Source organism: Oryctolagus cuniculus, chromosome 3 (assembly GCF_964237555.1).
Source record: "Oryctolagus cuniculus chromosome 3, mOryCun1.1, whole genome shotgun sequence".
NCBI classification, from domain to species: domain Eukaryota; kingdom Metazoa; phylum Chordata; class Mammalia; order Lagomorpha; family Leporidae; genus Oryctolagus; species Oryctolagus cuniculus.
Genome location: NC_091434.1, coordinates 184538366 through 184566034, shown reverse-complemented (window position 1 = coordinate 184566034; position 27669 = coordinate 184538366). Strand labels below are relative to the sequence as shown.

General features: G+C 55.0%; 1 protein-coding gene, 1 long non-coding RNA gene and 1 pseudogene across 9 annotated transcripts in view; 1 reads left to right on the top strand and 2 right to left on the bottom strand.

Annotated features, from left to right (window-relative positions):
* The window catches only part of LUC7L2 (LUC7 like 2, pre-mRNA splicing factor), a 60404-nt gene extending 55834 nt beyond the window's left edge, over positions 1-4570 (top strand). For all 8 annotated transcript variants that reach the window (XM_017338035.3, XM_070071430.1, XM_070071428.1 and 5 more), the window contains 2 exons: positions 26-217; positions 3718-4570. In XM_017338035.3, the coding sequence (XP_017193524.1) occupies positions 26-217; positions 3718-3880 (355 nt within the window). In that variant the 3' untranslated portion in view covers positions 3881-4570. The remainder of the gene's footprint in view (positions 1-25; positions 218-3717) is intronic.
* Positions 214-27355, bottom strand: LOC138843132 (uncharacterized). Its single transcript, XR_011387519.1, has 2 exons — positions 11745-27355; positions 214-4743 (listed from the first exon to the last, which is right to left on the bottom strand). It is a non-coding gene; the product is annotated as an uncharacterized lncRNA (long non-coding RNA).
* Positions 2664-9830, bottom strand: LOC127488082 (tetraspanin-3 pseudogene; annotated as a pseudogene).
* Positions 27356-27669: the final 314 nt, after the last annotated feature.

The following is a 27669-nucleotide window of genomic DNA, read 5'->3' as shown; positions in this document are numbered from 1 at the left end:
GAATGTGGAATCTGATCTCTTACAGATCCAGGTCCAGAGAGCATCGCAGGCATCGGTCTCGCTCCATGTCACGAGAACGCAAGAGGAGGACTCGCTCCAAGTCTCGGGAGAAGCGCCATCGCCACCGGTCCCGTTCCAGCAGCCGTAGCCGCAGCCGCAGCCACCAGAGAAGTCGGCACAGTTCTAGAGATAGGAGCAGAGAACGATCTAAGAGGAGGTATTGACGTGGCGATCAGAGGATATGGAGCTACCTTTATGTTTTAGCGTTGTTTATGTTTACTTATGTTACGAGTTTAGATTATTGGTTTGAAACTTGCATCTGGTAATATGTACACATTTGTGTGTTGGTGTATAACATTTTCTCCCCGATCATATGGGCAGTTCAGAAAGAATATACTTATGAGCCAGAATGAGAAATTGGAGTTGATGTGTGCAGAGATTATTACTCTTCTCTGCTTAGTGTGTCTTGGAAAAAAGTATTTTATGGGCAAGTGATTTCAGATTTTCTTGGAGTTTTTTTTTCAGTTGTGTATTAACAAATTCTTGGCTCTGACAAATCCTTTCATTACAAGAGTTTAGCTTTGTTTGACTTACTGTTCTCCAAATGTATTTCAGCTGGTTCACTTTTTCAGACCAGACGCATTCTAGTATATTCTTAAGTCTGTGCTATAAGTATGCATTATTTTGTAACTTTGACTTGCTGGGCAGATTCAGAATCCTACAGATCTTCCTTGGTATAACAAAAAAACTCAGAAGGTTCGAGGGGTGAAGACACGGGTAAGGTGTGTTTACGGACCCGAGTGTCTACTGGGAATGGCACAGGCCTAGCATGTGGGAGAGGAGTTCAGCACTCCAAGTCTGTAGCCCTGCCTTCCAAAACCTTAGCTCACATTAAGGCCCTGAACACCAGTAATTTCTACAGAATATAAACAGTACTTAGAATTGCTGTTTTTCTTGATAGTTATTGTTGAGCATATATATGATAAACATTTCTCTTGAGTGCCTAGTATGTACTAGTCTTATGGATTACTCCATGTAAAGTACAAAATAGAATCCACAGAAAGCTATTAAAATCTTTCCTTCCCTGCCTACCACCCAGCTCTCAAGTAACCATTCCTTGAAAACCACTCAGAAGCTGAGTTGTTTAATAGGCACTCGATCAGTATTTTATTTCTTGTATGCCGGCCTTGTCCCAGGTACTTCCCAAGGTGACTTTAATCACTGCACATTGCATACTTCTACTCATGAAGGCTTAGTGAAAAATAACAGATATAAGAGTGGAGCAACCTTACTGAAGTTGTACCATGTGAGTTGGAATATAGGCCTGGCATTTTTGAGAACAATTAGAGTGGTGTAAGACTTTGTTATAAAGTGCTAAAACTGTGTTATAAATTACCTAAGACTTCAGATGATGGAAATGCCAGAGTCATCAAAAATGGCTTCAGGTAGAAGATAAAATTTGAATGAAGTGGGTATGATCTACACAGGTAGAATCAAGAGTGGCATAAGGCAAATGCAGAGAATGCACACCCGGAATCTGGAAGGGGCATGGTTTTATCTGTAGGACCCCTTTCTCACACTTTTGAGATGAGGTTTTGGGCCACCTTCAGTGCAGTGTCCAGAAAGAGGCACTTTTCAAAGTTCTCAGTGAGTCTTGCGTGCACACGCAAACCCCAGAATCATGCTGCTTGTGGTTGTGCTGTCACTGTGCCTGCTGGTGGGGCTGAGGTCCTAGTCCTGATGCTTCACGCATTTATGAAGTCGTACAGGAAGACTTGCCCACCATACTACGTGGCATCTTTGACAGCTGAGATTTTCAGCATGTTCATAAAGAGGCTTATTTCTACAAAAACTGTTTTGCTTTTCTCAAGAGCACTTCTCGTTTTTGAATTCACATTCTGTTCTAAAACTTCATTCTTTGTTTTTAACAGCAGTTACCTGCTAATTTTTGATAAAATCTGCATGTTATTACATATAAGATGACATCAAGTAATTGCTATATATTTAATTTTTCAAGATAAAATTTCCAATTTTCCTGCCCCCTCCTGTGACATTGGTCTCTGTAAGTGGAATGTCTTTATGACTTGTCCCTGGTGGCAGCAGTTGCCCTGGGTGAAAAATGAGGGGTAAGAGTGATGTCAGCTTCTTACTCAGGTGTGTATAGCATGGACGTCACAGCAGTGATCTTGGTCACGTGACTTCATTATCCCACCTGTTGTCTCCATCTGCTCGGCAGATGGTAGGAGTAGTGCTTTATTGTGATGATGGAGACTGCTCGTGTGTGGGACAGTGCAGTCACAGAACTTCAGATGAAACTCATCTCAGCTGTATTTCGGCTGTCACTGCCCTCTGGGACTTGGCAGCCGTCCAGTGTCTATTGTTCTGTCATCTCGTTATTCCTCTACTACAAAGGCTGTGGGTAGGGCTGGTGTAGACTTGCGCTGTGTGGTCCCCCCGTTTTTTAACTGAGCTTATCAAAACCTTAAGTAGAATGCTCAAAGTTGACATTAGTCTTTCAACCTTTTTTTTTTTCTAACCCTCAACTATATTTCTAAAACTGAGTACAGTATTTTCCTGAAAATATGACATGACTTCAAGAAGTTCTTAGAAAATGGAATTAAAACATTGGTGCCAAAAGACATTTTGAAATCCATGCACGGGTGTGGGGGGGGGATTCACAAAACTCAAAAATGTAAATATATGATGGAAAAACTATGTATGGATTTCCAAAATCTTTGCATCAAAATCTTATTTTTCTATGAACTTTTTGAAGTAGCCCCATCTCATCTTGGCAGTGCCTCACATCCTGATTCTGAACGTGGGTTGCGTGGGATGATTGTATAAAATGCTGTGTCACCTGTAAAGAACCAAATAAATGGAATATGTGTTACTGATTTGTTCTATGTTAGATGCATAGAGGTTTCCATATTTATTCTAATCCCATAATCTCCTGCTTCCTTCTGATTGAATCACATGAACTTTTTTGTTGTTTGTGGGTACGGGAATGGAGAAGATAGTATTAAGAACCATTTATGGTTAAAGATTTATTATATAGTGTGATCATCTTTCTTTCATTACTTTTCTTTTGGTTGAATGAGTTAACTAAGGAGGAATAAAGCAGACTTTAAAAATAAATGGTTATTGAGTAATCCTGTGATCTAAGTCAGGTTTGGCAAACTGTTGCCTGTAGGCCGTGTCAGGCCTATAGCCTGGTTTTGTACAGCCAGCAAGCTATGGATGGTTTTGACACTGTTAAAGGGTTGACAAAGAGAAGAGGAAAAAGAATAAAAGACGAGACCACAGAGGCTGTGACCTGCAACACCTCCGGTGTTTATCATCTGGCTGGACAGCAAAGAGAAGTTGGTTGACCCCTATACTGAGTCACTAATTTCTATTTACTTTGGTACCTTTCATTAGATATTTTTTAGAAATCTGATCCTGCCTTTCCCTTTTCAAAGCTATTGATCTATATATTATTTTTATACTCCCTGTTCTGTGGATTAGAGAAACCTGTGGTCATCTGAGATGGTGAAACCCCTCGAAGTCGTCACTTCAGCTGGTGTGTTTTGACCCTTAGCTGTTATCACCCATCTTCTTGTCAGAAAACTGACTTGTCTCAGGTGTATTCAGCTGTCAGTAACTTAATATTTATCCTATTCTTTCATTTGGATTTTAGGTTTCCCAACATATTTTGCTCCTCAAATTAATATTTTTCAGATCCTCAAAAGAAAGATTCAGAGACCAAGACTTAGCATCCCGTGACAGAGACAGATCACCTCGTGACAGAGATGGAAAGGGTAAGAAGAGGCCCTGTGAGAGTGCCAATGGCAGAGCAGACGACAGGAGCAGCTCTGGAGAGCTCGAAGCAGGGGAGCTCTGATTCGCTGTGCTTAGGGTCGCACAGGGCACAGAGCCAGGCACCCATCCAGCTAGGCTAGAGACGGAGCCTAAAACTACATCCATAGTTTCTGGTGACCCCGTGATACAATTCTAAAAGTATTTTTTTTTATAAGACATTGCTCTCTCTTCTTTCAAGTAGAAGTGCTAGTGAATGAATTGTTTACTTGCCTTGGGGATCTTTGAACACTTGTAATATGCTGTCTTCCTTTCTAGTCCAAACAGCAGCAGCTTTGGGAATTCTTTGATTTTTCTTCCTCTGACTTTTGTATTCCCCTAACACCTCCACCCTCCACCTATAGACGAAAGAGGGGCGGAAAGCCATGCAGCTTCTGTCGTAAGGTTCTAGTCCCATCATTAGTTCCTAGCATCTGTACTGGAATGTGTGCTGGAGAAATTTCAAATACTGGGTTGGTTTGTTTAATGGTGCCTATTTAGAGTTGAAAGTTGAACAGCTGTTGCATTACATACTTTTGCTTTTTTATTGAAAATTTGAAATCAAACTTGTCTTGATTTTTCTGTTCTATTGAATTGCTATGTTCAGGATGTTCTGAGGGGGGTGGGGGCAGGGGCTATTTCTTAATAAGCACTTCTTGTTTTGTTTGTGTGGAGTATAAAGGCTATACCCTATTGTAAAAAAAAATAATAAAATGAAATCAAACAATCACCACCACCATTAGACTGTAGCTTGTTTAGTGAATGTCACCAGAGCTGCTTGCGGTGGGCATTCCCACTGTTTCTGTTACAGCGTCAAGGCACCAAAGGAAATACATGCACACCTGCCAAGGGTCGGATCAGGTCCCGGCCACATCAGGCTGGTTGTCACACTTCTGTAGGGGGCAGCATCTGCAGAAGAGAGAGCAGTTCTGTTTGTTGTTGTTCTCATTCAACAAATTAAAGACTGTGTATGTAATTAGCATTATCGAAACTAAGTTTCTGCATTGAAGATTTATCTACATGTTAGTGACTTGAATAGTGGTCGGTGGGTATCGATTATAATTCTAAAATATCTGAGGAACTAAAGGAAGGGCATGTGTGTCTGAGTTTAATTAACTAAAACCGCCTTTCAAGAGTGCTGCAGTCTTTGGTTCCCCGAGTTGTACAGGTCTGACGGGTAGTGGAGTCGGTGCCCTTTCAGTGAGAGCGGATTGGCCTCCAAGGGGACAGCTCCCAGTGCTCCTGGCAAGGCCTCGGCAGCTGAAGGTGTTCTGCCGCGTTTGGCTCCATGCACTCAGTCGGTCCAGCCTGTGGAGAGAGCCAGCTCCCTGGGGGCCCATTCCCCCCTTCAGGGTTGTTGAGACATTGTCATGTCCCTGGCTGTCCGCACTGTTCTCCTCCATCCTTGTAAGCACGTTGAATTTTGTAGTAGATCAGAGAGTATGTACCGGGGCAGAGTGTTGTGGCACAACAGGTTAAGTCCCCCCCAGGGACATCCACCTTCCTGCTCATGCACCCTGGAAGGCAGCAGAGGGATGCCCCGAGTGCTTGCGTCCCTGCCACCCAGGTAAGACACCTGGGTACTGGGCTTGGCTCCTGCCTTTGGCCTGGCCCAGCCATGGCTGTTACAGGCATTTGTGGAATGAACCAGCAGATAAAAGATCTGTCATTCTGCCTTTCAAATAAATCTGTAAAAGAAGAAAGGTAAGGGACAGTGTCTGTCACCCATTATAGTGATACATTGACAGCTAGATGTTGAACTTTTTGTTTTGCTTATACCTCTTTGGAAGAGGTTTGCCTTTAAAAAAGAGTTCTTTCTTAAGAGGTAGATGCAGAGAGATCTTCCATCTTCCCAAATGGTACAACTGGGCCAAAGCCAGGGGCTTCATCTGGGTCCCTCACATGGGAGCAGGGGCCCAAGGACCTGGGCCATCCTCCGCTGCTCTCCCAGGCACATTCACAGGGAGGTGGGTCGGGTAGGGAGCAGCCAGGAGGAGAAGCGGTGTCGCAGGCGGAGTGTTTACTTGCTGGCCCTAGATACTGAGCTGTACCACTGACCTCGAATACTTGCAGTGGTAACGCTGCGGCTGTGAGGTGGCTCCTGGGGCTGCGGTTTCCCAGTGGTGGAGGCTGCGCCGCCGTCCGTGGTTCCTGCCACCATCCTGGGTGTGGCAGGACTCTCCAGGACAATTCTAGACGTTCAGAGATGCAGTCTGCGTCCAGATAGTCCTCCTGAATCAGCACAGATTACAATCTAGATTGGTTGTATTTGCAAACACGTTTGTCACTGGGAGGTCAAGTTCAAGCATGTGAAGTGTTGCCCCTTCCATCAGCCGGCCTCATTTTGCTGTCGTCAGACCGGAATCAGTCCCAGCACAAGGGCGCTGTGTGAAGTAGGTTTGTTTTCCAAGACCGCCTCATTACTGAGCCTCAAGATGAACCGCACTGTTTGTTCCAGGTCTCTTTTCCCCTCAGAGTTGCCCTTAATAAGCCATTAATAGCTTCCAGCATTAGCCTTTTGAGCCACAACCCAGCACACGTGTTTTCTACAAACCCTTGCCATTCAGTGGGGTAAGAATTCTTATCCTGCAAATTTCTTTCAAATAAGTGCTGGTGGTGGTGATTAATCTTTATTATTTTACTTCAAAAAGCCACCATTATGACTTAAAAAATGGTTATCTAACTTGGGTAACAGTTCACCCATGATCAGCTGCTACCCTGAGGCTCTGGGCTGCCCCTCCTGCCTGGAGCCGTCTCCACATCTCTCCAGAGTGAAGTTCTGCACAGCCCGCTGTCCTGACGACAAAAAGCACCTGTTTTTTCTACCAGGAAACAAGTGTACATCTTGGTAAGATTTCATAGGGTATAAATAAGATGATACAAGGTTGCCCTCTCGCAGGGTTTTTCCTTACCTCCTTGGAGGGCCCAGGACAGCGGTGTCATTGGCAGAGTCATGCCACGTGGCTAATAGGAGGTTGTGAGGGGCGGGCATCTGGCACAGTGGTTAAGACATGACTTGGCTCACACACCTCCCATGTCACACCTCGTCCACAGGTACAAATCCCAGCTCCACTACTAACTGGAGTTAGCGATCTTCCACCTGCTGGTTTGCTCTGCCACCCACCCCTGCCCTGGCCACTCCATCTGTGATGCCAGCTTCCTGCTGGTGTGCAACCTGACAGGCAGTTTAAGTGGCTGGGTCCCTGCCACCCACATGGGGAACCTGTATTGAGTTCCTGGCTCCTGGCTTCAGCCTAGTCCAGACCAGGCTGTTGTGTTCATTTGGGCAGTGAGTCAGCAAGTGGACAGATCTGTCTTTCAAATGAAATTTTAAAGTGTCTGAAAAATGACAGCTGACATCTTTGTGATTTGCGCTTAGGCTCCTCTGGCACAGCAACGTGACAGGCTGGGCTGGGCGTGTCAAAGGAGCACCAGGGGCTGGTGCTGTGGTGTAAAGGGTTACGCCTCAGCCTGCAGCACCAGCATCCCCTGTGAACACTGGTTGGAGTCCTGGCTGCTCCACTTCCAATCCAGCTCCCTGCTAATGCGCCTGGGGAAGCAGCAGAGGATGGTCCAAGTCCTTGGGCCCCTGCACCCACGCGGGGGACCCTCAAGATGCTCCTGGCTTAGGCCTGGCCCAGCCCTGGCTGTTGGCAGCCATTTGGAGAGTGAACCAGCAGGTGGAAGATACATCTCTGTCTCACCTCTGTATTATCTCTGCTTTTCAAGTATTTTAGAAGATAGTGGGTTGTTATTTTTTTATTTTTTTGAAAGGCAGAGTTAGGCAGAGAGTCTTCATCTACTGGTTCGTTGCAGTGGATTCGTTTCTGTGAGGAGGAGCGTGGTGGGGGCAAGAGGCGCGGAGCCACCACACAGACCCCAGGAGTCGGGTGAAGACGGGCCTGAGGCAAGCAGCCCGCGGCCAGTGGCCATCTTGGCATGGCCTTCTCATTCCACCACTTTTTCATTTGAGGGCTGATAGGGAGTTTGAGTTGAGTTTCCTATGTACAAGCGGAACACATGTCCCGTCCTACCCTGCTGGCCTACACGGGCGTGTTCTCTCTAGCGAGTTAGGTGACGCGTGGGCTTGCGTCCCGCTAGTCCCTGGGCACAGCGGTGCACACCAGGCCCCGCCAGGCCAGCACTGATGGGAACCACTGCTCTCAAAGGTCAGTCTCTGATGCTGGCGGTGAACCAAGGTCCACACTGTATGACCCTAACACCTACGTTCGCCATTTGGTACAGCTGCTGTTCTGCTGGACTACACAAAATGTTTTTAAAAGGACACCAGTGAGGGGCACTGACCGGTGTGAATTTTAACCTGACAGCTGGCTTCCTCTCCTCACCCCCAAAAGCTTCGGCCAAGCCTTCTCCACTGTGGAACAAAAGGCCCCAACGATGCCTCAGCACCTGCCCCACCACGGCTCAGAGGCTACAGAAGCAGGCCCACGCTCTAATTCTGCTGTACTATGTGACCTGCAAACAGTTCTGAAATTAGAACATTCACCACCGTGCTTAAAACGGGCGTGGAGAGTCAGCTAGAACAAGGGGAGACTGAGAGCGGGTGGAGGTGGGTCCGTGCCAAGCCGAGCGCCCCGTCCCACACCAGGGCACGTCTCCACCAGCTGACCAGCGCAATCCCCTCCGATCACCACGGCCGCCCCTCCCAGGCCGAGCTGTCCACTATGCGTAGGTGCCGCCAGGGCGGAGAAGCACGCCCAACAGGGAAATAGCTGCCAACGCCAGCGCCGCGCGGGCAACGTGCGTCACCTGCAGCTGCTTCACCACCAGGGTGGGCGGGGCCAGGCTGCCGAGACAGCCACTGGCCACCCGCTGGCTTTTGCTTTCTTTGAACCAGTCTGTATTTTCCCAGTCTGAGTAGTTGTGAATTCCACTGCGGTGCAGCTGTCCCTGGACGTAATCGATAGCCCGGCTAGCAGTGTCGGCGTTGGTGCCGTTGTAGGTCTTGTACACCTTCTGAATGCTCAACCTCATTTTCCACCTTTGCTCTGTAAACGTATCACAAAACCGCTCCACAGCTCCTGTGACAAAAACCAAGAGCAGGGTGATGACAAACGTGAGTCCGCAGTGACTCCCGAGGAGCCCAATGACGAAAAGCAGGGCTCCTGCTGCTATGATCCCCACGGCGGGAATGAGCGTGAACACATCCTCAAAGAAGCGGTCGTAGTGGTCGTAGGTGATGAAGACGTAGGCTCCCACGTAGCACAAGATGCCAGCCGCACCCCAGAAGATGAGGTTGAGGAAGACCGGCATGGTCTTGGACGATGTGATGCCACACTGGTTCACTCCCCAGATGGCCACAACGGCCAGAGCTGTGCTGATCTGCGAAGCCAGGAGCTTCCTCCTGGTCTCCCACATGGGTGCAGGGGCCCAAGGACTTGGGCCATCTTCTACTGCTTTCCCAGGCCATAGAGAGCTGGATTGGAACTGGAGCAGCTGGGACTCAAACTGGTGCCCACAATGCCGACAATGCCGACAATGCAGGCAGCAGCTTTACCCGCTATGCCATAGGGTCGGCCCCAATAAATCTTTTAAGAAAGGAAGGGGCTGGTGCTGTGGCACAGGTTAATCCTCTGCCTGTGGCACCAGCATCCCATAAGGACACCAGTTCTAGTCCTGGCCGTTCCTCTTCCTACCCAGCTCTCTGCTGTGGCCTGGGAAAGCAGTGGAGGATGCCCCAAGTGCTTGGGCCCCTGCACCCATATGGGAGACCAGGAGGAAGCACCTGGCTCCTGGCTTCGGATCAGCGCAGCTCTGGTCGTCGTGGCCATTTGGGGAATGAACCAACAGACAGAAGACCTTTCTGTCTCTAACTCTGCCTCTTAAATAAAATCTTTAAAAAAAAAAGGGGGGGGGGACAATAAACATCTAGCCAGTGAACAAAAAGGCCTTTAAAATGGCTGAAGCAGAATAACTGTCCTGTTTTACAGTCTGACTTGACTTTCACATTCACTCGAACTAGAGACAACACCCATAGTCATCCGGGTGGAATATGTGAGTTACATATTTTGGCTCCCTGGAAAACAAGTGTTTGGGGAAAAATGGGCACAAAGTACTTGACATCAATGTTAAAATCTCTTAGGTGATAAGAATACAAATACCCCGGATCATAAAGTATTTGTGTCAAAACGTTTACATTGGGAAACTAGCCTAACAGTGAAAACAGCACTTGGGGGTTCTGCACTGTGGCACAGCACGTAAAGGCGCCGGCATCCCATATGGGTGCCGCTTGGAGTCGTGGCTGCTCCTCTTCCCACCCAGGTCCCCGCTAATGACCTGGGAAAGCAGCAGATGGCTCACGTGTTTGGGCCCCTGTACCCATGTGTGAGACCTGGAAGAAGCTCCTGGCTCAGACTGGCCCAGCCAGTGAACCGTGGAAAAGATACCACTTGGGATGCTTGCATCCCATATCAGAGTGCCTGGGTTTGAGTCCCAGCTCTGCGTTTTATTTTCTAAGTTTAATTGGTTTATTTATTTGGAAGGCAGAGTTAGATTCCATTCGCTGGTACACTCCCTAGATGGCCTCAACAGCCAAAACTGGGCCGGTGTGGAGCTAGGAGCCAGGATTCTCCTCTGCGTCTCCCAAGTGGGTGGCAGGGGTTCAAGCACTTGGGCCATCTGCTACTGATTTTCCCAGCCCTTTAGCAGGGAGCTGGGTGGGAAGTGGAGTGGTTGGGACATGTGTCGGTACCCTTGTGGGATGCTGGCGCTGCAGGCACCAGCCCCCCCCCCCCCCCCCCCGGCTCTGCTTCTGATGCAGCTTCCTGCTGATGTGCACCCAGGTGGGGGCCCTTCCACTGACATGGGAAACCAAGATGGAGTTCCTGGCACCTGCCTCAGTCCCAGTTGTGGGCTTCTGGGGGAAAAGACCCAGCAGGTGGAAGATCTCCATCTCTCTGCCTTCCAGGTGCACATAAGACTGACAACACAAAGTATGATAAAGATGTGGGCAGTTGGAACTTAGATTTTGCTGGTTGGATGGTCAATGGTAGCCACTTTGGAAAACAGTTTGTCAGTTTCTTAAAATTAAAATGTATCTTCTACTTGTATTTTATCCCACTGAGCAAGCCTGGGCCTAGTTTCCCAAGGGAACTGTCAGCCCAGCCACACAAAGACTTGTATTTGCTCATAGCAGCCGTGCTCCCAGCATCCAGCACCCGTCAGTGAGAGCAGGTGCACTCTGGTAGATCCCTACAGAGAGGCGGCACCGACCGTGCGCCTGCAGGACTGGGCCTTCAGACACGAGAGACAGGCTGATCTGAAGCCAGGAGCCAGGAGCTTCTTTCAGGTCTCCCACGTGGGTGCAGGGGCCCAAGGACTTGGCCATCTTCTACTGCTTTCCCAGGCCATAGCAGAGAGCTGGATCGGAAGAGGAGCAGCCGGGACTAGAACTGGTGCCACTGCCACAGCACCGGCCTATGTTGATTTTTTTTTTTTTTTTTTTGACAGGCAGAGTGGACAGTGAGAGAGAGAGACAGAGAGAGAAAGGTCTTCCTTTGCCGTTGGTTCACCCTCCAATGGCCGCCGCAGCCGGCGCACCGCGCTGATCGGATGGCAGGAGCCAGGAGCCAGGTGCTTTTCCTGGTCTCCCATGGGGTGCAGGGCCCAAGCACCTGGGCATCCTCCACTGCACTCCCTGGCCACAGCAGAGGGCTGGCCTGGAAGAGGGGCAACCGGGACAGAATCCGGCGCCCCGACCGGGACTAGAACCTGGTGTGCCGGCGCCGCTAGGCGGAGGATTAGCCTAGTGAGCCGCGGCGCCGGCTTATGTTGATTTTTAACAACATGCCCCGACTGCTGTGTGGAAGAGTTTTAGAGTTACCGGGACCTCAGATTCGGTCATTTGCGCTTACGTGAAGTGCACGTCGCTGGTTCAGCTCTGTCTTTACCTTGAACATGGAGGTCGAGATGGATTCCCAATCTTCCTGGAAAACCCGAGGAAATGGTAGCAATCTAAAGCAGACCGCAGCCGTTGTGGCGTGAGTCAGCGGGTGGCATCTCCATCACTGTGCCTTTCAAGTTTAAAACATCTTGAAAAAGTTATTCTTGTTAGCAATAGTCACTTTTATTATGGGTATACAAATAATATAAATTTTAAAACTAAAAATGTCAAAAAGGTACTCAAGCTCTCACGATAGGGCCTGCGGGATTGAAGCGGCGCCAGCGGCAGGGCCTGTGTCTCAGTGTCGAGTCTATTTAAAGGGAAAGCCTCATTAAGGATGTCCGAGAATGGCCACCCACTCGGGAGACCCGACTGCTGCCGTGGCCCAGCCCTGGCTGTTAGCGTTGCCTGAGAAGTGACCCAGCAGATGGGAGACCATTCTGTGGCTTGCTGTCTCTCTCCCTTCCAAATAAAGTTTTCCTTGTTTGTTTAGTTCTTTACTTCTTCGTACGAATCGGGGAACTGTCTACTTAGTGTAGGGTTAATCTCATCAGTAGAAAGATGGACTGCAAATTCACCTCTGAAACATAGGAGTGGGAGTGGGAGAGGACGAGGGAGGAGACAGGCGGGAGCCGGGGGCGGGGGCGCTTGTTTCCGCTGTGTGTGTGTCAGGTGCATGAAGTTGTAGTCCTCAAACAAAACTGAAAAGTGGCAGTGGCTGACTGCGATCGAAAGCTGCTTTATGGGGATGTCGCGTGTGCCTAATACAGATTCACCCACTGGAAGTGTCCTGCGCGTTCTGACAGATGCATCCCGCGTGACAGCACGCAACCGTGAAACCACCGTTGCGCCTCCGGTCCCTGGCACCCACAGGTCTCACCCGAGCTCCAGCTCCTTCCCCAAATTCTGTTAATGCACCAGTGCCTGTCTGGCCTTCTCTGACGAGAGGAGCGGCTGGGTGTTGATATGATGGGCGAGTAGGATCTAGGATGTGGCCAGGCCTGACCCCTGCCTGCTGTTCCAGGTGCTTGTTGGTATTCCGTGCGTGTTTGGGGAGGGACGTCAGCTGTTCCCCAGGGAGTGCGCCCTCAGCCTGGACGCTGCCCCGGGCGGGTCCTTAGTCATCTGTGCAGGGCCCCGTGGAAGATTCCTGCTGCTCCCTGCACCCTTCCCCTCCTGCCCTTCCCAGGAAGCGCCCTCGGCCCTACGCTGCAGCCCTGCTTTGCCGTGTGGAAGTTTCCACGTCCCTTACAGCCACAGGTCACTGCCCTAGAGGCGAGTGCCGGAGCCTCCTGCAGGCCAGACTGCTCTTGACCTGGGGGCATGGAAGAGCTTGGTGGCCCTTCTAAAAGGGACAGTGGCCCAGAGGGTGCGGAGCAGAAGCCAACAGGAAGGGGCCCCCACTCCAGCTGCTCCCCAGGCCCGGCTGTAACCCTGCTCTCGGTTCCCCCGAGGTCTCTAGGGGCCTTGCCCGTCCATGTTTACTTAGGTTACGTGTGGCACATGAGGCTGGCCAGAGCGGCAGCCGTGGCATCAGGAGATGGGTGGGCTTCCCCCCGGATGTGCCGGGCGCTGCTGCTCCGTGCCTGGGTGCCCGGCCTCCCTTGTGCCAACAGGGAAGGACCCTGGGGCCCCTCTCGGGAGCACAGTCACCTGCTGGTCACTGCCCCCCTGGTCAGGGGCCGGCCACCCGCAGAGCCCCGTGAAGCAGGAAATGGCCTGGAGAGGGGCCGCCCAGTCCCTCCCACTGGAGCTCACTCAGCTGCTACTCACCCTCCCCGGTACCAGACCGCAGGAGGGCGTGTGTGTGGCCCACTTCCCCCACCTGACCTTGCAGATCCCCGGCCCTTCACCGCGGCCCTGGCCGGTTGGCTGCAGCGGGGGCGGTGCGGGGGTCCGACCTAGTCCTCAGGAGGCCTTGCCCCTGGCGCCTCTGCTGTGATTGTGAACCCAGCCCACTCCCCTGGTAGCCCACGGAGCACGGGGAAATGCGGCAGGAGCGGCTCGGCCAAGGCCAGACGAGGAGAAAACCCAAGCCGACTTGTAGGTGGAGGAGCCCAGCTGAGGCCAGCAGAGCCAGGCAGCCTCTCCCCACCCAGGAAAGCAACCCTAAATTCATATGGAGCCCGCCCTCTGGTAGACAAAGCAGTCTGGAGCCGAAAGAACAGAACAGGAAACAGAACACTATCAGGCTTCAAAATACACGGCACAAAGCTACAGCAATCAAAAGAGGGCGACACATAGACCAACGGAGCCGAATAGAAACCTGGGAACTCAACCGTGCATCTACAGCCAACTGATTTGACACAAGTGCTGAAAACAAGCGTTGGAGACAGGACGGCCTCTAATAAGTGATGCTTGTGGAGCAGGTTAAGCCACAGCCCGCACTGCTAGCAGCTCATCTGAGCTCCACCTCCCATCCAGCTCCCGCTGATGCACCTGGGAAGGCAGTGGGTGATGGCCCAGGTGCTGGCCCTGCACCCGTGTGGGAGACTCAGGTGGAATTCCACCTCCAGGCTTTGGCCTGGCCCACCCCCGACCAACCATACCAGTCATTTGGGGCGTGAACCAGTGGATGGAAGATCTGTCTCTCCCTCTAACTCTTCCTTTCAAGCAAAAATATCTTCAAGGGATCAGGGTTGTGGCTTAACAGGTTAAGCCACCGCCTGCAAGGGCAGGATCCCATGTGGGCACCAGTTCTCATCCCAGCTGCCTCACTTCTGATCCAGCTCCCTGCTGTGGCCTGGGAAAGCGGTGGAGGATGGCCCAAGTGCTTGGACCCCTGCACCCAAGTGAGAATACGGTACGTAGCTCCTGGCTTCCGCTGACTGAGCCTGCCTGTTGCAGCTATTCGGAGAGTGAACCAGTGGGTTCTCTGTAACTCCTTCAAATAAATAAGACATATCTTTTAAAAAATCTTCAAATAAAAATGTTTGACATTCAAATGAAGAATGAAACTAACCTCCTATCTATCTCTCACCAGATAGACAAATCACTTCAAAATGGACTAAAGATTTAAATGTAAGACATGAAACTATGGTACCCCTGGAAGAAAGCATATAAGCCATTCAAACAGCGGTACAAACCAGCCAAAACAAAGTACAAAACCAAAACCCACCAATGCAAATAATCCAGTTTAAAAGATGGGCGACAGACCCGAGTAGACATTCCTCAGAAGTAGACAAATGTCAGTCGTCATCGGGGGGATGCCATGCCACCCGGCGCTGGAGTCTACTATCACACAAGACCAGCGCTGAGGACCCACAGGAAGCGGGCGCTCCCACGCGGTCGCCGGGGCTCCGAGGTAGCACAGCCGTCACCGGAAACGGTGCCTCGGAAAGTTAAGCACAGATCAGCAACTCCGCCGCTGGGCGCACAGCCAGAGGGAAAGGGACCAGCGCGTCTAAGGGACGTCTGCACCCCCACGCCACTGCCGCACTAACCGCAAGGCCGAGAAGCCGTGGGCTCACTGGCAAACGTGGAGCGCACACGGTGGAGTGCTACTCGGTCATGAAAAGGGCGACACGTGGGTCGAGACAACACGATGGGACTGTAGTCTCGGTGTTGAGGGAGGCAAGGCAGGCACAGACAGACAAGCGTACGACCTCGCCTTGTGGGATGTAAGGAAGCCGATCCCACAGAAGTTGAGGCGAGAACAAGGGTGCGTCACAGAGCTGTGGGAAATGCAGGTAAGTTTATCCAGGAGTTTAAATTTGTTTGGAAACCATGTGTGCAAGTATTCAAGAAGTGTACGGAAAACGTGTATTATGACAAACTGCGTGGAGCTCAGAGTTTGCACCAAAATCAAGATCTTAGTCCATTTCCCCTGACCTTTTAGAGCAACCTCGTAATGGTTCCGAGAGGCTGAGGGGTGGGCTGGGCTGGGCTGGGGTGGAGGGGCGGCTGAGGAACAGACCCCAGGATGTGTTTAGGCAGGAGTACTAAGCTCAGCCGTTCCAGCACAAGGCAGGGCGAGCAGAGCTGCCGGTACTTACTGTGTGTTTCAAAATAATCAAAAAGGAAGGATTTTGAATCATTCCACCGAGGCCAGCCAGCGAACACCTGGGGTAGACGTGTTCCCCGGATTTGAACATTACACCACACACATGTGCAAGGAGACAGCAACATAGCACATTACCCATAGACAGGAACAATTTATGTCAATTAAAAAATAAAAGACTGAACACCAGTTGTTGACCAGACGTGGAGCCACTGGACCGTCCCCAGTCATCGACGGGACACCTGCCTGGGAGGGGGGGGGTGCCGACTCTCCACAGGACCCGGTGAGCCGCTGCAGGAGTGCGAGAGAAGCGGGAGCCTGCACCTCTCGTGGTCACGGCAGGACGGGCCTCTGGCGTGGCAGCAAAGACGCCCGGCTCCGGGCTTTGGCCTAACCCAACCTCAGGTACTGGCCATCTGGGCAGTGAACAGCAGGTGGAAGGTCTTCCTGTCTGCCTCCCAAGTAAATGCAAATAAAACATCTTTCACTGTTCATACCAGCTTAACTTATAACATCATAACAGCCCCAAACTGGAAACCACCTTAGTGTTCATCAGTTAGTGAATGGATCTTATTTTATTTATTTGAAAGGCGAAGTTATAGAGAGGGGTAGAGACAGAGAGAGTCTTCCTTCCATTGGTTCACTCCCCAGATGGCCACAACAGTCGGAGCTGCGCCAATCCAAAGCCAGGAGCTTCTTCTGGGTCTCCCACACAGGTGCAGGGGCCCAAGCACCCGGGCCATCTTCCACTGCTTTCCCAGGACACAGCAGAGAGCCGGATTGGAAGTGGAGCAGCTGGGCTTTCACCAAGATGGCGCCGAAGGCGAAGAAGGAAGCCGCTGCCCCTCCTGAAGTTGAGGCCAAAGCGAAGGCCTTGAAGGCCAGGAAGGCAGTGCTGAAAGGCACTCACAGCCACAAGAAAAGGATCCGCACATCCCCCACCTCCCGGCAGCCCAAGACACTACGCCACCACCGGCAGCCCAAATACCCTTGGAGGAGCGCCCCCAGGAGAAACAAGCTTGACCACTGTGCCATCATCAAGTTCCCTCCGACCACGGGGTCGGCCATGAAGACAGAGACAACGACACACAGGTGTTCACTGTGGGTGTCAAGGCCAACAAGCACCAGATCCAACGAGCTGTGAAGAAACTATGACACTGATGTGGCCAGTCAACACCTGATCAGACTGATGGAGGGAAGAAGGCGTGTGTGCGGCTGGCTCCTGACTGTGGTGCTCTGGACGTTGCCAACAAAATTGGGATCCTCTGAACCGAGTCCAGCTGGCTAGTTCTAAATATGCTTTTTTCACCATTAAAAAAAAAAAAAAAGAAGAAGAAGAAGAAGAAGAGGAACAGCCGGGACTCGAAGCAGTGCCCATATGGGATGCTGGTGCTGCAGGCAGAGGATTAACCTGTTGTGCTACGGTGCTGGCCCTGGAATGAATTTTAAAAAATTGTATTTTGGCTGGCGCCACAGCTTACTTGGCTAATCCTCCGCCTGCGGCGCTGACACACTGGGTTCTAGTCCCAGTTGGGGCGCCGGGTTCTGTCCCGGTTGCCCCTCTTCCGGTCCAGCTCTCTGCTGTGGCCCGGGAGTGCAGTGGAGGATGGCCCAAGTGCTTGGGCCCTGCACCCCATGGGAGACCAGGAGAAGCACCTGGCTCCTGGCTTCGGATCGGTGCAGCACACTGGCCGCAGCAGCCATTTGAGGGGGGGAACCAACGGAAGGAAGACCTTTCTCTCTGTCTCTAACTCTGCCTGTCCAAAAAATAAATAAATAAATAAATAAAATGGTCTTTCCACTCAGCAGAGTTGCTGATGTATGCCCCAGCAGCACCGTCGAACACGTACGTGCCACATGATCTGTTTAAGTTAAGCCCTACAGCAGATAGTGAATCCGGTGGCTCTGGGGACCGATGGGAACTTCCTGGAGTGGTGTTGGGGGAAGCGCGCAGCATGGACGGAGAGGGAGACGCTGAGGGGAGCAGTTGGAGCCGAGGTTTGAAAGGCGCCGCGCGGTCAGAGCCTGCGGGGCTCACCCGGGGAACTGAGGGCTGGCCGCGGACTCCCGGTTCCCATTCCTGTCCACGCTGCACCCCAAGACCCACAGCCGTTCCCTGCTTTCTCCCCAGTTCCGGGCATCGTGATCCTCTGGCAAAGTGACGTGCAAGAGACCTGAACAGCCCCATCCTCCGGGTCCTGCTGGGACTGCCAGGCACGAGGAACAGTGGCCTCTGGGCGGCTGCAGGGACCCCCGGGTCCCCACGTCTGCCGACGCGCAAGTCCCTTGTGTAGAGTGGGGCGGCCTTCGCGCCACGTGCACAGGAATCCCCACGCGTCTCTGATCCCTACGCAGCGTGCACGCTAGGTGAGCAGCTGTCCCGGCGCATTGTTGAGGGACTTGTGGCAAGCAAGCCGGAACCCATTCAGCACAGACGCAGCCGCTTTTCCAGAATGTTCTGTTCGTGGATCGCATCCAGGAGGCAGAACCCATTTGTTTGGAGGGCTGACTACACCCAGAATTGGCGGCTTAGCCACCTCCAAGCTATCGCCCTGCAGTCCTGGAGGTCAAAGTCCAAGATCAGGGCACTCGCAGGGCCACATTCTCGGGGGGGGGGGGCATCTGTCCCCGGCCCCCTCCTCCTGATAGCCCCAGCATTCCACGGCTGTCTTCTCCCTGTCGTGTCGGTCTCTGTGTCCACTGTTAGGTGGAACCGAATGACCCTATTGCTAAATCAGGTCACATTAGTTAGGACTTCAACATGTTGTAGGGGACACAATTCAATCCTAATAGCCAAGTCCTATTTATTTATTTAGAAGGTAAAGAGACTTTCAGTCTGCTTTTTCACTCCCCAAACGCCCTGTACAGCCAGGGCGGGGCCAGGCCAAAGCTGGGAGCCCCAAACTTAATCCAGGTCTCGGGGGGGGGGGGGCAGTCGGCGTGGACCAGGTCTTTGAGTCCCATTGCCCCCTCTCAGGACGCACATTATTAGGGAGCGGGATCACAGGTGGAGCGGGACTTGAGCCCGGGGACTCCGGCAGCAGTCTGCCTGCTGCACGAACGCCCCCGCCCCCAAGCAGGTCCTGTTTCACCGTCTGTTCCCACCGTGTGGGACCTCACCCGGCAGCTGTGAACTCCCCGGCGGAAGCCGTCAGCTGCGCAGCCTTGTTCAGAGACGGACGTCTCTAGATTCATCTGCAGCCGAGGGCTCCCCTCTGTCAGCTTTCTACACCGGCGCTGGCTGCTGCAGCAGCTCGAAGAATAGGGATAGCTTCCAGTTGAAAAATCCACAATGCAGCTTTCCCCCGAGTCTCCCCGGAAGCACCAAGGAGAAGCAGCGGCAGAAGCGGAGTCTTTGGCTCTGATGCACTCGGGAGACACCAAGCTCTTGCGTACGAGGGCAGGATGCCACGTGTGCAGACACTAAACGTGTGTCTGTGGGTGTCGGGCCAACCAGGGGAGTCTGTGGCATACCCCAGGGAACAGGGCTCACCAGGTGCTCATGCAGGGGCTTGCCCGGACCCGCAGAGGCCGCTGGGATGAGCCAAGGAGGCGCAGGTGGAGGCCGGTGGCAGTCCGCCGGTGAGCGCGGGTGGGGGCCAGCGGCAGTCCCTTAACCGGGGGACGCGGAGGCCAGGGCACACACGCCTGGCCACAGCCCAGGCCCTCCCCACCGGCCCACACGTGGCCCTGCTATGCTCACGGAGGGTGAACAGGAAGGCGCCGGCGCAGGGCGCACACAGGGACTGCCAACAGAAAAGGCGCAAAGGGACACAAAAGGCAGACGTAACCGAGGGCTGCCGCCAGCGCGAGGCTGCCCAGAGGGAGGGGGCATTTCACCAAACACGCCACGAAGCCACAGCGCTCAGACAGGCGGCTCTCAGGGAAAGGGCCTCTCAGAAGGACCCTCCTGGGCCGGCGCCACGGCTCGCTAGGCTAATCCTCCGCCCTGCGGCGCCAGCACACCGGGTTCTAGTCCCGGTCGGGGCGCCGGATTCTGCACCCCATGGGAGACCAGGAGAAATACCTGGCTCCTGCCATCGGATCAGCGCGGTGCGCCGGCCGCAGCGCACCAGCCGTGGCGGCCATTGGAGGGTGAACCAACGGCAAAGGAAGACTTTTCTCTCTGTCTCTCTCACTGTCCACTCTGCCTGTCAAAAAAAAAAAAAAAAAGCAACCTCCTGGGGCCGGCACTATGGCGAAGCCGCCACCTACAGCACCGGCATCCCCTAGGTGCCGGATCAAGTCCCGGCTGCTCCACTTACAGCCCAGCTCCCTAATGTGCCTGGGAAAGCAGAAGACGGCCCCTGCACTCACAGGGGAGACCCGGATGAAGCTCCTGGCTTCGGCCTGGCCCAACCCCTGGATGTTGTGGCCATTTAGGGAGTGAACCAGGGATGGAAGACCTCTCTCTCTGCCTCTACCTCTCTGTAACTGTTTGAAATAAACGAAGAAAAGCAGCAGCAGTACGGTTTGGATGTGGCCTGGTCCCCAGTGCGGTGAGGTCATAGGTGCTATGGTTTGGATGTGGCCTGGTCCCCAGTGCAGTGAGGTCATCAGGTGCTACGGTTTGGATGTGGCTTGGTCCCCAGTGAACCTTTAATAGGTGGGGCCAAGTGGGAGGTCCTTAGGTCACTGAGGGCACTGCCTTCAAAGGGGTGCAAGTCCCCCCAACAGGATCCAGCGAGACGCTGGGAGTGCAGGGGTGCAGAGAACAAACAGCACAACGCTCCTGGGCAGGGCCAGAGCCACAGCACAGCCCGCACAGCAGCCGCGTCCACTGGGGAGGGCCACACCGGGCAGGCGGGGACGAGAGGTCTCAAGTACCCAGCATGCACAGGGGCCATGTCCACTGGGGAGGGCCACACGGCGGGAACAGAGACAAGTACCCGGCACACACAGCGGCTGTGTCCACTGGGGAGGGGTACACCAGGAAGGCGGGGACAGAGGCCTCAAGTACCCAGCACGCACAGTGGTCGTGTCCACTGGGTAGGGCCACATGGTGGGGACAGAGGCCTCAAGTACCCAGCATGCACAGCAGCTATGTCCACTGGGGAGGGCCACACCAGGAAGGCGGGGACGAGAGGCCTCAAGTACCCAGCATGCACAGGGGCCATGTCTACTGGGGAGGGCCACACGGTGGGGACAGAGGCTTCATGTAGCAATAGGGATTCACAGGTTCCCTTGAGTTGGCCCCGGTGGCTGCACCACCCCAGAAGATGGAGCGGTGGGGGGGGAGATGGGGAGGGCAGAGGGGAGGGGAGGGAGAGAGACCATCGATCCTATCTGCTAGTTCACCCCCCAAAGGCCAACAGAGGCTGGGCCACAGCTACAAGCTGGCTGCTAAGTCCCGCCTCCCACACGGACAGGAATCCGAGGACCTCCCGCAGGTCCCAGGTCTGCAGCCGATGGACTCCCACCACGCCCTCTAGGGTGCTGACTGGACCAGTGCCTCCACTGGGCTCAGCGGCCTGCCTTCACACTTTCACAGACAGACCACACCCTAGGCTGACTGCACTCCAGCGAGAACGCAGCTATGTGCTAATGAACCAAAACGTCATGCGCCTGGACGGATGGCGGTACTCCCCTCTGGCCGAGGAGCGCTTGCCCCCGGCATACCGTCCCGAGTTCAGACCCAGAGTCCTGGGACGTCATGTCTTCCCCAGCAAGGGCCAACAGCGGGCCTGTCAGCTGCTCCCAGGTACTGAGTCCCACGATCAGCCCTGGTTAGTGGCCAGAGACTTCGCCAGCTGGGCGATAGGTCTGGCATTCCTGGGATCCCTACAGAGATACTTTGTTAACTTCCACAGATATGCTTCTCCCGCGAAAGGCTACCCAAGAGGGGTTCTAGAACATCCCCAGTCCAGGGGATGGGCTATCAGTCTGCAGAAGGCCCGGGCCTGGGATACTGCGAGTAAAATTCCTGGATGGGGCCTGGGTGGGGCCAGCTCAGGTTTTGCCAAGAGCCGTGACGAACGAGACACAGGCAGGACCACGGCCCCAGCAGTCCACTAGGGGGTCAGAGGGTCTTCAGTCCCCACTCAGCCCAATGCCGCAGGCCATCACACCGCCTGACAGAGAAGGGGCCACGCGGGGACTGCCCCCCAAAGGCAGCGGCAGCGTGCCCTCGGCCGAGGCTTTCTCCTGCAGTCACCATAGGAGACGGCCCAGTGAGACGCTCCTGCGACCGGGGACGGACCGGGTTGGCCGTCTGGCAGAGGGAGGGTAACCGATGGGCGCCCGCCGGCCCCCGGGCACACTTCCTCCACCACGCTCCCTCAGCCAGAGTTTCACCCCACGTCAAGGCTCGCCAGACCCTCCTTGGCCCTGGCACTAAGCAGGGCCCTGGCTACAGCTCACACTAAGCCGTCCAGTCACAGGCCCTGCACCTGCCCTCAGCCACCCGCGGGAACCCGTCCAGTGCAGGAGATGGGCGCCCCTGGTGTGCAGATGGCTCCCGCGTGGGCCTCGGCCCCCTCAGCCTGCCACAGATGCCGCCAGGGTGGGGCCTGGGGTGGGCAGAGCCACGGGCTGTCAGTGACTGGGAGGGAGCCACACCCAGCGGGCAGCCGGCTGACCCTGCAGGTCACTCAGTGATGTTCAAGATCAAGGGTCCATGACCGGAAGGTCACTGTGGGGCAGACCTCGGGATCAGCGGCCACACCAGGAGCTGAAGTCACTGTGGCCGCTCACAGCGCTCACCCCGATGGGAACACAGGGGCAGGCACTCCGGCTTGTGCCAGTCACCGCTCACCTCCGCAGCAGCAGACGCCGCGGCGGACACCTTGGAGAGGACGCTGCAGGGGGCGGCACACCTCTCGGAAACGGACCTAACCAGCTGGCTCACGAGGGCCCAGCGAGAAACAGCAATACGAACTGCCCCGGGTACTGCCGGCCCTGCCCTTGGCGAGGTCCAGGAGCCCAGGCTGGACCAGTGAGGGCGCTGCCCTGGGTACTGCCGGCCCTGCCCTTGGCGAGGTCCGGGAGCCCAGGCTGGACCAGTGAGGGCGCTGCCAGCACTCACACACACAGTGCACGGACGCGGGGGTCTCTGCAAGCTTCCCCCACCTAAGAGAAGCCAGACCCTGATCGAGTCCGCGGGGCTTGCAAATGAGACCTGGCGCCCAGGAGCACTGACAGGCGTGCAGACCCAGGGCTGGGCAGGAGGCACAGCGCCACGTGGCGACTTCGTCTGCCCCTAACCCACAGGCAGCGGGATGAACAGAGGGGCATGGCCTCTTCAAGGAACAGTGCAGCTCTCGAAGGGCCCTCTGGTTTTAGGGGAAGCCGTTTGCACCCGAGTGAGGGCCCCACTATGGGGGCCAAGTAGGAATGCAGACTGGTGCCAGCTGTTAGGGTTTGACAGCATCGCAGCATCTGAGCCCAGACCTCAGCCCCACGTGGGCTGTCCCGACCTTGCTCTCTCGTCCCACGTGACCCGGATCTGGCCTGGACCAGTATGCTCCCCCAGCGCCCTGGCCCTGCCCCTCTCCGGGAGATGCATTGGCAGTGGGCGGGCAGTGCACCCTGCTGGTGTGGGGCTCACTCATCTCAGTCGCCGTGGAACCTGCAGCTCCTGTCCCAGCGTGGGCAAGGTCTGGAGAGCCCTCCCGGGAAACTTCAAGACCACCGGGATTACTACCGAGGGTGGGCACTGGGGAGTCTAACGCCAGCCCCCACTGGGTCCCTAGAACTGTTTCCATCGCTTGAGGAGCCTTCTCCTTTGTTGTTTCAAATTTATCTGAAAGGCGGCGGCGGGGGTGGGGTGGGGTGGGGTTCCATCCGCGGGTTCACTCCCCAAGTGGCCACAACAGCAGGAGCTGGGCCGAACCAAAGCCACGAGCCACAAGCTTCTTCTGAGTCTCCCACGCGGGTGCAGGGGCCCAAGGACTTGGGGCATCTCCACTCCTTCCCTAGGCCACTAGCAGAGAGCTGATCAGAAGTGGGGCAGCTGGGACTCGAACCGGCGCCAGTACAGGATGCTGCAGGCAGAGGCTTAACCTGCTACACCCCAGCGCCAGCCCCTCCTTTGTTGCTCTATCAGCCCCATTCAAGCTTGGGCGTCCTGTCCCCAGCAAGGCTGACTTCACCACGGCATTGTCAGCTTCATGCCGTCCGGTCCCCAGGAGGCGACCCCCGTGGGGTCTAGGTCCCTCCCGGCGAGCCTAACTGAACCCCACATGGAAATGGGGCCTCCAGACACCTGCAGCACCACCGCACAAACCTGGGGGTCAGCACGTGGCACTGAGCAGCCCCTGCACCAAACACACCCCACAAGGGGCAACCGCCAAAGCCAGAGCTGCTCGCGAGAGCCCCATATGCCAGCAGTGGGGACCAGGCCGGCAAGCGGGGCACGGCTCCGTGGGCTCAGCGCGCCCACTCTGAAGACCCTCAGGGAACACCAGGGACCCTGCATCCTTCACTGCCCCGGGCCACAGACCTACGCCCCAGGACACGATCGGCTTGCACAGACTGGTCTGCCAGGCCAAGAACACTTCTGACCGGCTGAACGGCGCCCAGCGGCTCTGCGGGACTGAGCTCTAGGAAGAGCCGCGGACGCTGCACCCGGGGGTGGCCGAGCCCTGGGCTCAGTCAGCCCTCCTCCGTCCAGACTCTCACAGGCAGGGACCAGTCGGGAGAGGACCCCGGGCGTCCAGGATAAGAGCTCGGTTTGCGGGAGGGGCCCAGGCAGCCAGCCCTGTGGGAGCTGTGGCTTCAGGCTTTTTAACACGCACCTGTGGCTGCTGTTGGTGTGGTTGGTTGCAGCAGTTCATAAAGTCAGGGCCAAAGACGGGGCCAGGCACGCGGCCCTTTCCCGCCTGCCCAGGCAGCATCGCGGGAGTGGGTGGCCGAGAGCCGGAGAGCTGGTCAGACAGTGGACTGTGGGGTGCCCCAGGCCCCCTACTTTCTTCTTTGCCCTGACTGCTCTGTGCCCGGGTCAGCGGCAGCTTTTCCCCAAACACTGAGAAACTGGCCCCGGGCCGCAATCAGAATTCCTTCAGCCTCCCTAGACACCCATCCCCCACGCAGCGCTCTGCTGGTCACCCCCGCTTTCAGTGGTCTTCACGGGGGGGGGGGGGGGGGGGCGGCGCGCAGTCCCTTGTGGGAATGCTGCGGCTTTCCAGTGAGCCTGGCTGTGGGACGGGCAGGCCAGGAGTGCGCCAGACTCGCTGACAGCCTGGGGAGGCCGTGAGATTCTGTCTTCACAGTTTTACATGAACCGAATACATGGGACTACAAGAGAGCTCAGTTACAATGACAGAGTTCTGCTTAGAATCGCGGTACAGCCCACCGGGGTCCTGTTAGATTACCCCACGCAGCGCCGTGCACCACGCCGGGGCTCACCTGTGGGGACGCCGTGGGTCTGCCGCCAGCTGCCGGCCGGCCTGCTGCTCCTGGAGGCGCAGGGCAGAGCCGCCTGCCTCTCCCGGCTTCTGGATGCTGCCCGTACCCTGCAAGCTCGCAGCCCCCGCCTTCCGCCCTCCCCGCCAGAGTGCAGCCGCTTCCAATCCCCCTCCTCTGACCTCTGCTTCCGTCTGCAGATTGCCTTTGCTCCCCTCCGACCAGCTGTCTGCCCTTCTAGCAATCTCTGTGAACACCCGAGCCCACCTGGGTGGCCCAGGCTCACCGCCCCACCCCGAGGGCCTTACCTTCATGCCAACAACCCTAGGAAAGGTTTTCAAAGCAAACACCAGTTTAGAAAGCAAACAGCGCCTGGGCTCAGTGGGTGAAGCTGCCGCCTGGGCTGGGGCCTGCCTCTGATTCTGATCCAGCTTCCCAGGAAGCAGCAAACAGTGGCCAGGTCATCAAACCTCCCGTCACCCACCTGAGACACCCAAAGGAAGCTCCAGGCTCCGGGCTTCGGCCTGGCCCAGCCCTGGCTGCTGCAGGCATCTGGATAGTGAACCAATGGGTGGAAGATCTCTGTCTCGTGGTCACTCTGCTTTTCAAAAACAAACGTCTTTAGTCACCCGAGGCCTCACCCAGTTGGTCCTTGGTTCACTGGACATGACCTTGGCAGGTGCTGCCTGCTTCCTGGCCGAGCACACCATCAACGCTTCAACCACTCTGGAACTCAGGGATTAACCAACCCTGGATCCTTTTATTTATTTATTTATTTTTTATTTTTTGACAGGCAAAGTGGATAGTGAGAGAGAGAGAGACAGAGAGAAAGGTCTTCCTTTTGCCGTTGGTTCACCCTCCAATGGCCGCCACGGCTGGCGCACTGTGGCTGGCGCACTGCGCTGATCCGAAGCCAGGAGCCAGGTGCTTCTCCTGGTCTCCCATGGGGTGCAGGGCCCAAGCACTTGGGCCATCCTCCACTGCACTCCCGGGCAACAGCAGAGAGCTGGCCTGGAAGAGGGGCAACCGGGACAGAATCCGGCGCCCCAACCGGGACTAGAACCCGGTGTGCTGGCGCCGCAAGGCGGAGGATTAGCCTAGTGAGCCGCGGCGCCGGCCCCCTGGATCCTTTTAAAGAAGTCAGCATTACGTTGCTGTGAACACCCAATAAAATAGATTTGAAAGAGAAACATCAAGTGCATTTTTTAAAAATAACAGTCTTTGAACTTGTGTTTTATTTATTTGAAAGGCAGAGTTAGAGAGGTCGTCTATCCACTGGTTCACTCCCCACATGACCGCAACGGCCAGAGCTGCACCGATCTGGAGCCAGGAGCTTCAGCTGGGTCTCCCACGTGGGGGCAGCGGCCCAAGCACCTGGGCTAGCCTCCACTGCTTTTCCAGGCAATTAGCAGGGAGTGGCATCAGAAGTAGAACTGCTGGGACTCGAACTGGTGCCCATACAGGACACCAGGGCTGCAAGCGGCAGCTTTGCCCACTAAGCCACAGCATCAGCCCGTGTCTACACTTTCAAACGTGATTCTGAGACAGCCCTGCTGTGCACGCAGTGCCCGGCCTCATGCCTGCTGTCTTCCACGCCCTCTCTCTGCAGTGCACCCTGGGTACCGCACTCAGATCCGCCTTCCGGGAGACTCGGCTGCCCAGCTGTTAGTACCAACATTCCCGGAACCCCGAGCCAGCGCTGAGAGCCTGGGCCTTCTCACATCAATCCTGCACCTCTGTGTTCAACGTTCTGTAGCGAGCTCGTCTTCAGCAGCGTCCCTCCGCCTGGGGGGGGGGGGGGGCTAACGGAGAGGATTATGGGAGCCCCTCTAGGGCAGCTGAGGAGTCCCTGGGTGTCCCCAAGCTACGGTGACTCTGGTGGGAGTTTCCCAGGTTGGAGTTTTGTGGGCCACACGGGCAGTCGGGAAATCCCGTGCGGGAGACCCAGCCGCAGGCTTTCCCAGTCAGTGAAAACCGCTCTGTCCGGGCAGGGCGGGCGGCTTTTCCAGCAAACCCTCAAAGCCTTGGGTTTCAGGGAGGCACAGGCCCACCTGGGGCCGGTCTGAGGTCACAGCTCCTTCCACACAAGCACAGACGTAGCCATCATTCACCAGACCAACGCCTCCCTCGCGCCCAGTCAACACCAGCCCTCTCTTTTCTTCTTTTCTGTGACCTACGCTGTATGTTAACAATCATCTTGATGGATTCAGAAGTCCTACGAGGTTTAATGTAACTTTTTACTGTGAAATATTTCAGACATACTTAGTTTTTTTTTTTTTTTTTTTTTTTTTTTTTTTTTTTTTTTGACAGGCAGAGTGGACAGTGAGAGAGAGAGACAGAGAGAGAAAGGTCTTCCTTTGCCGTTGGTTCACCCTCCAATGGCCGCCGCTGCAGCCGGCGCACCGCGCTGATCCGATGGCAGGAGCCAGGAGCCAGGTGCTTTTCCTGGTCTCCCATGGGGTGCAGGGCCCAAGCACCTGGGCCATCCTCCACTGCACTCCCTGGCCACAGCAGAGAGCTGGCCTGGAAGAGGGGCAACCGGGACAGAATCCGGCGCCCCGACCGGGACTAGAACCCAGTGTGCCGGCGC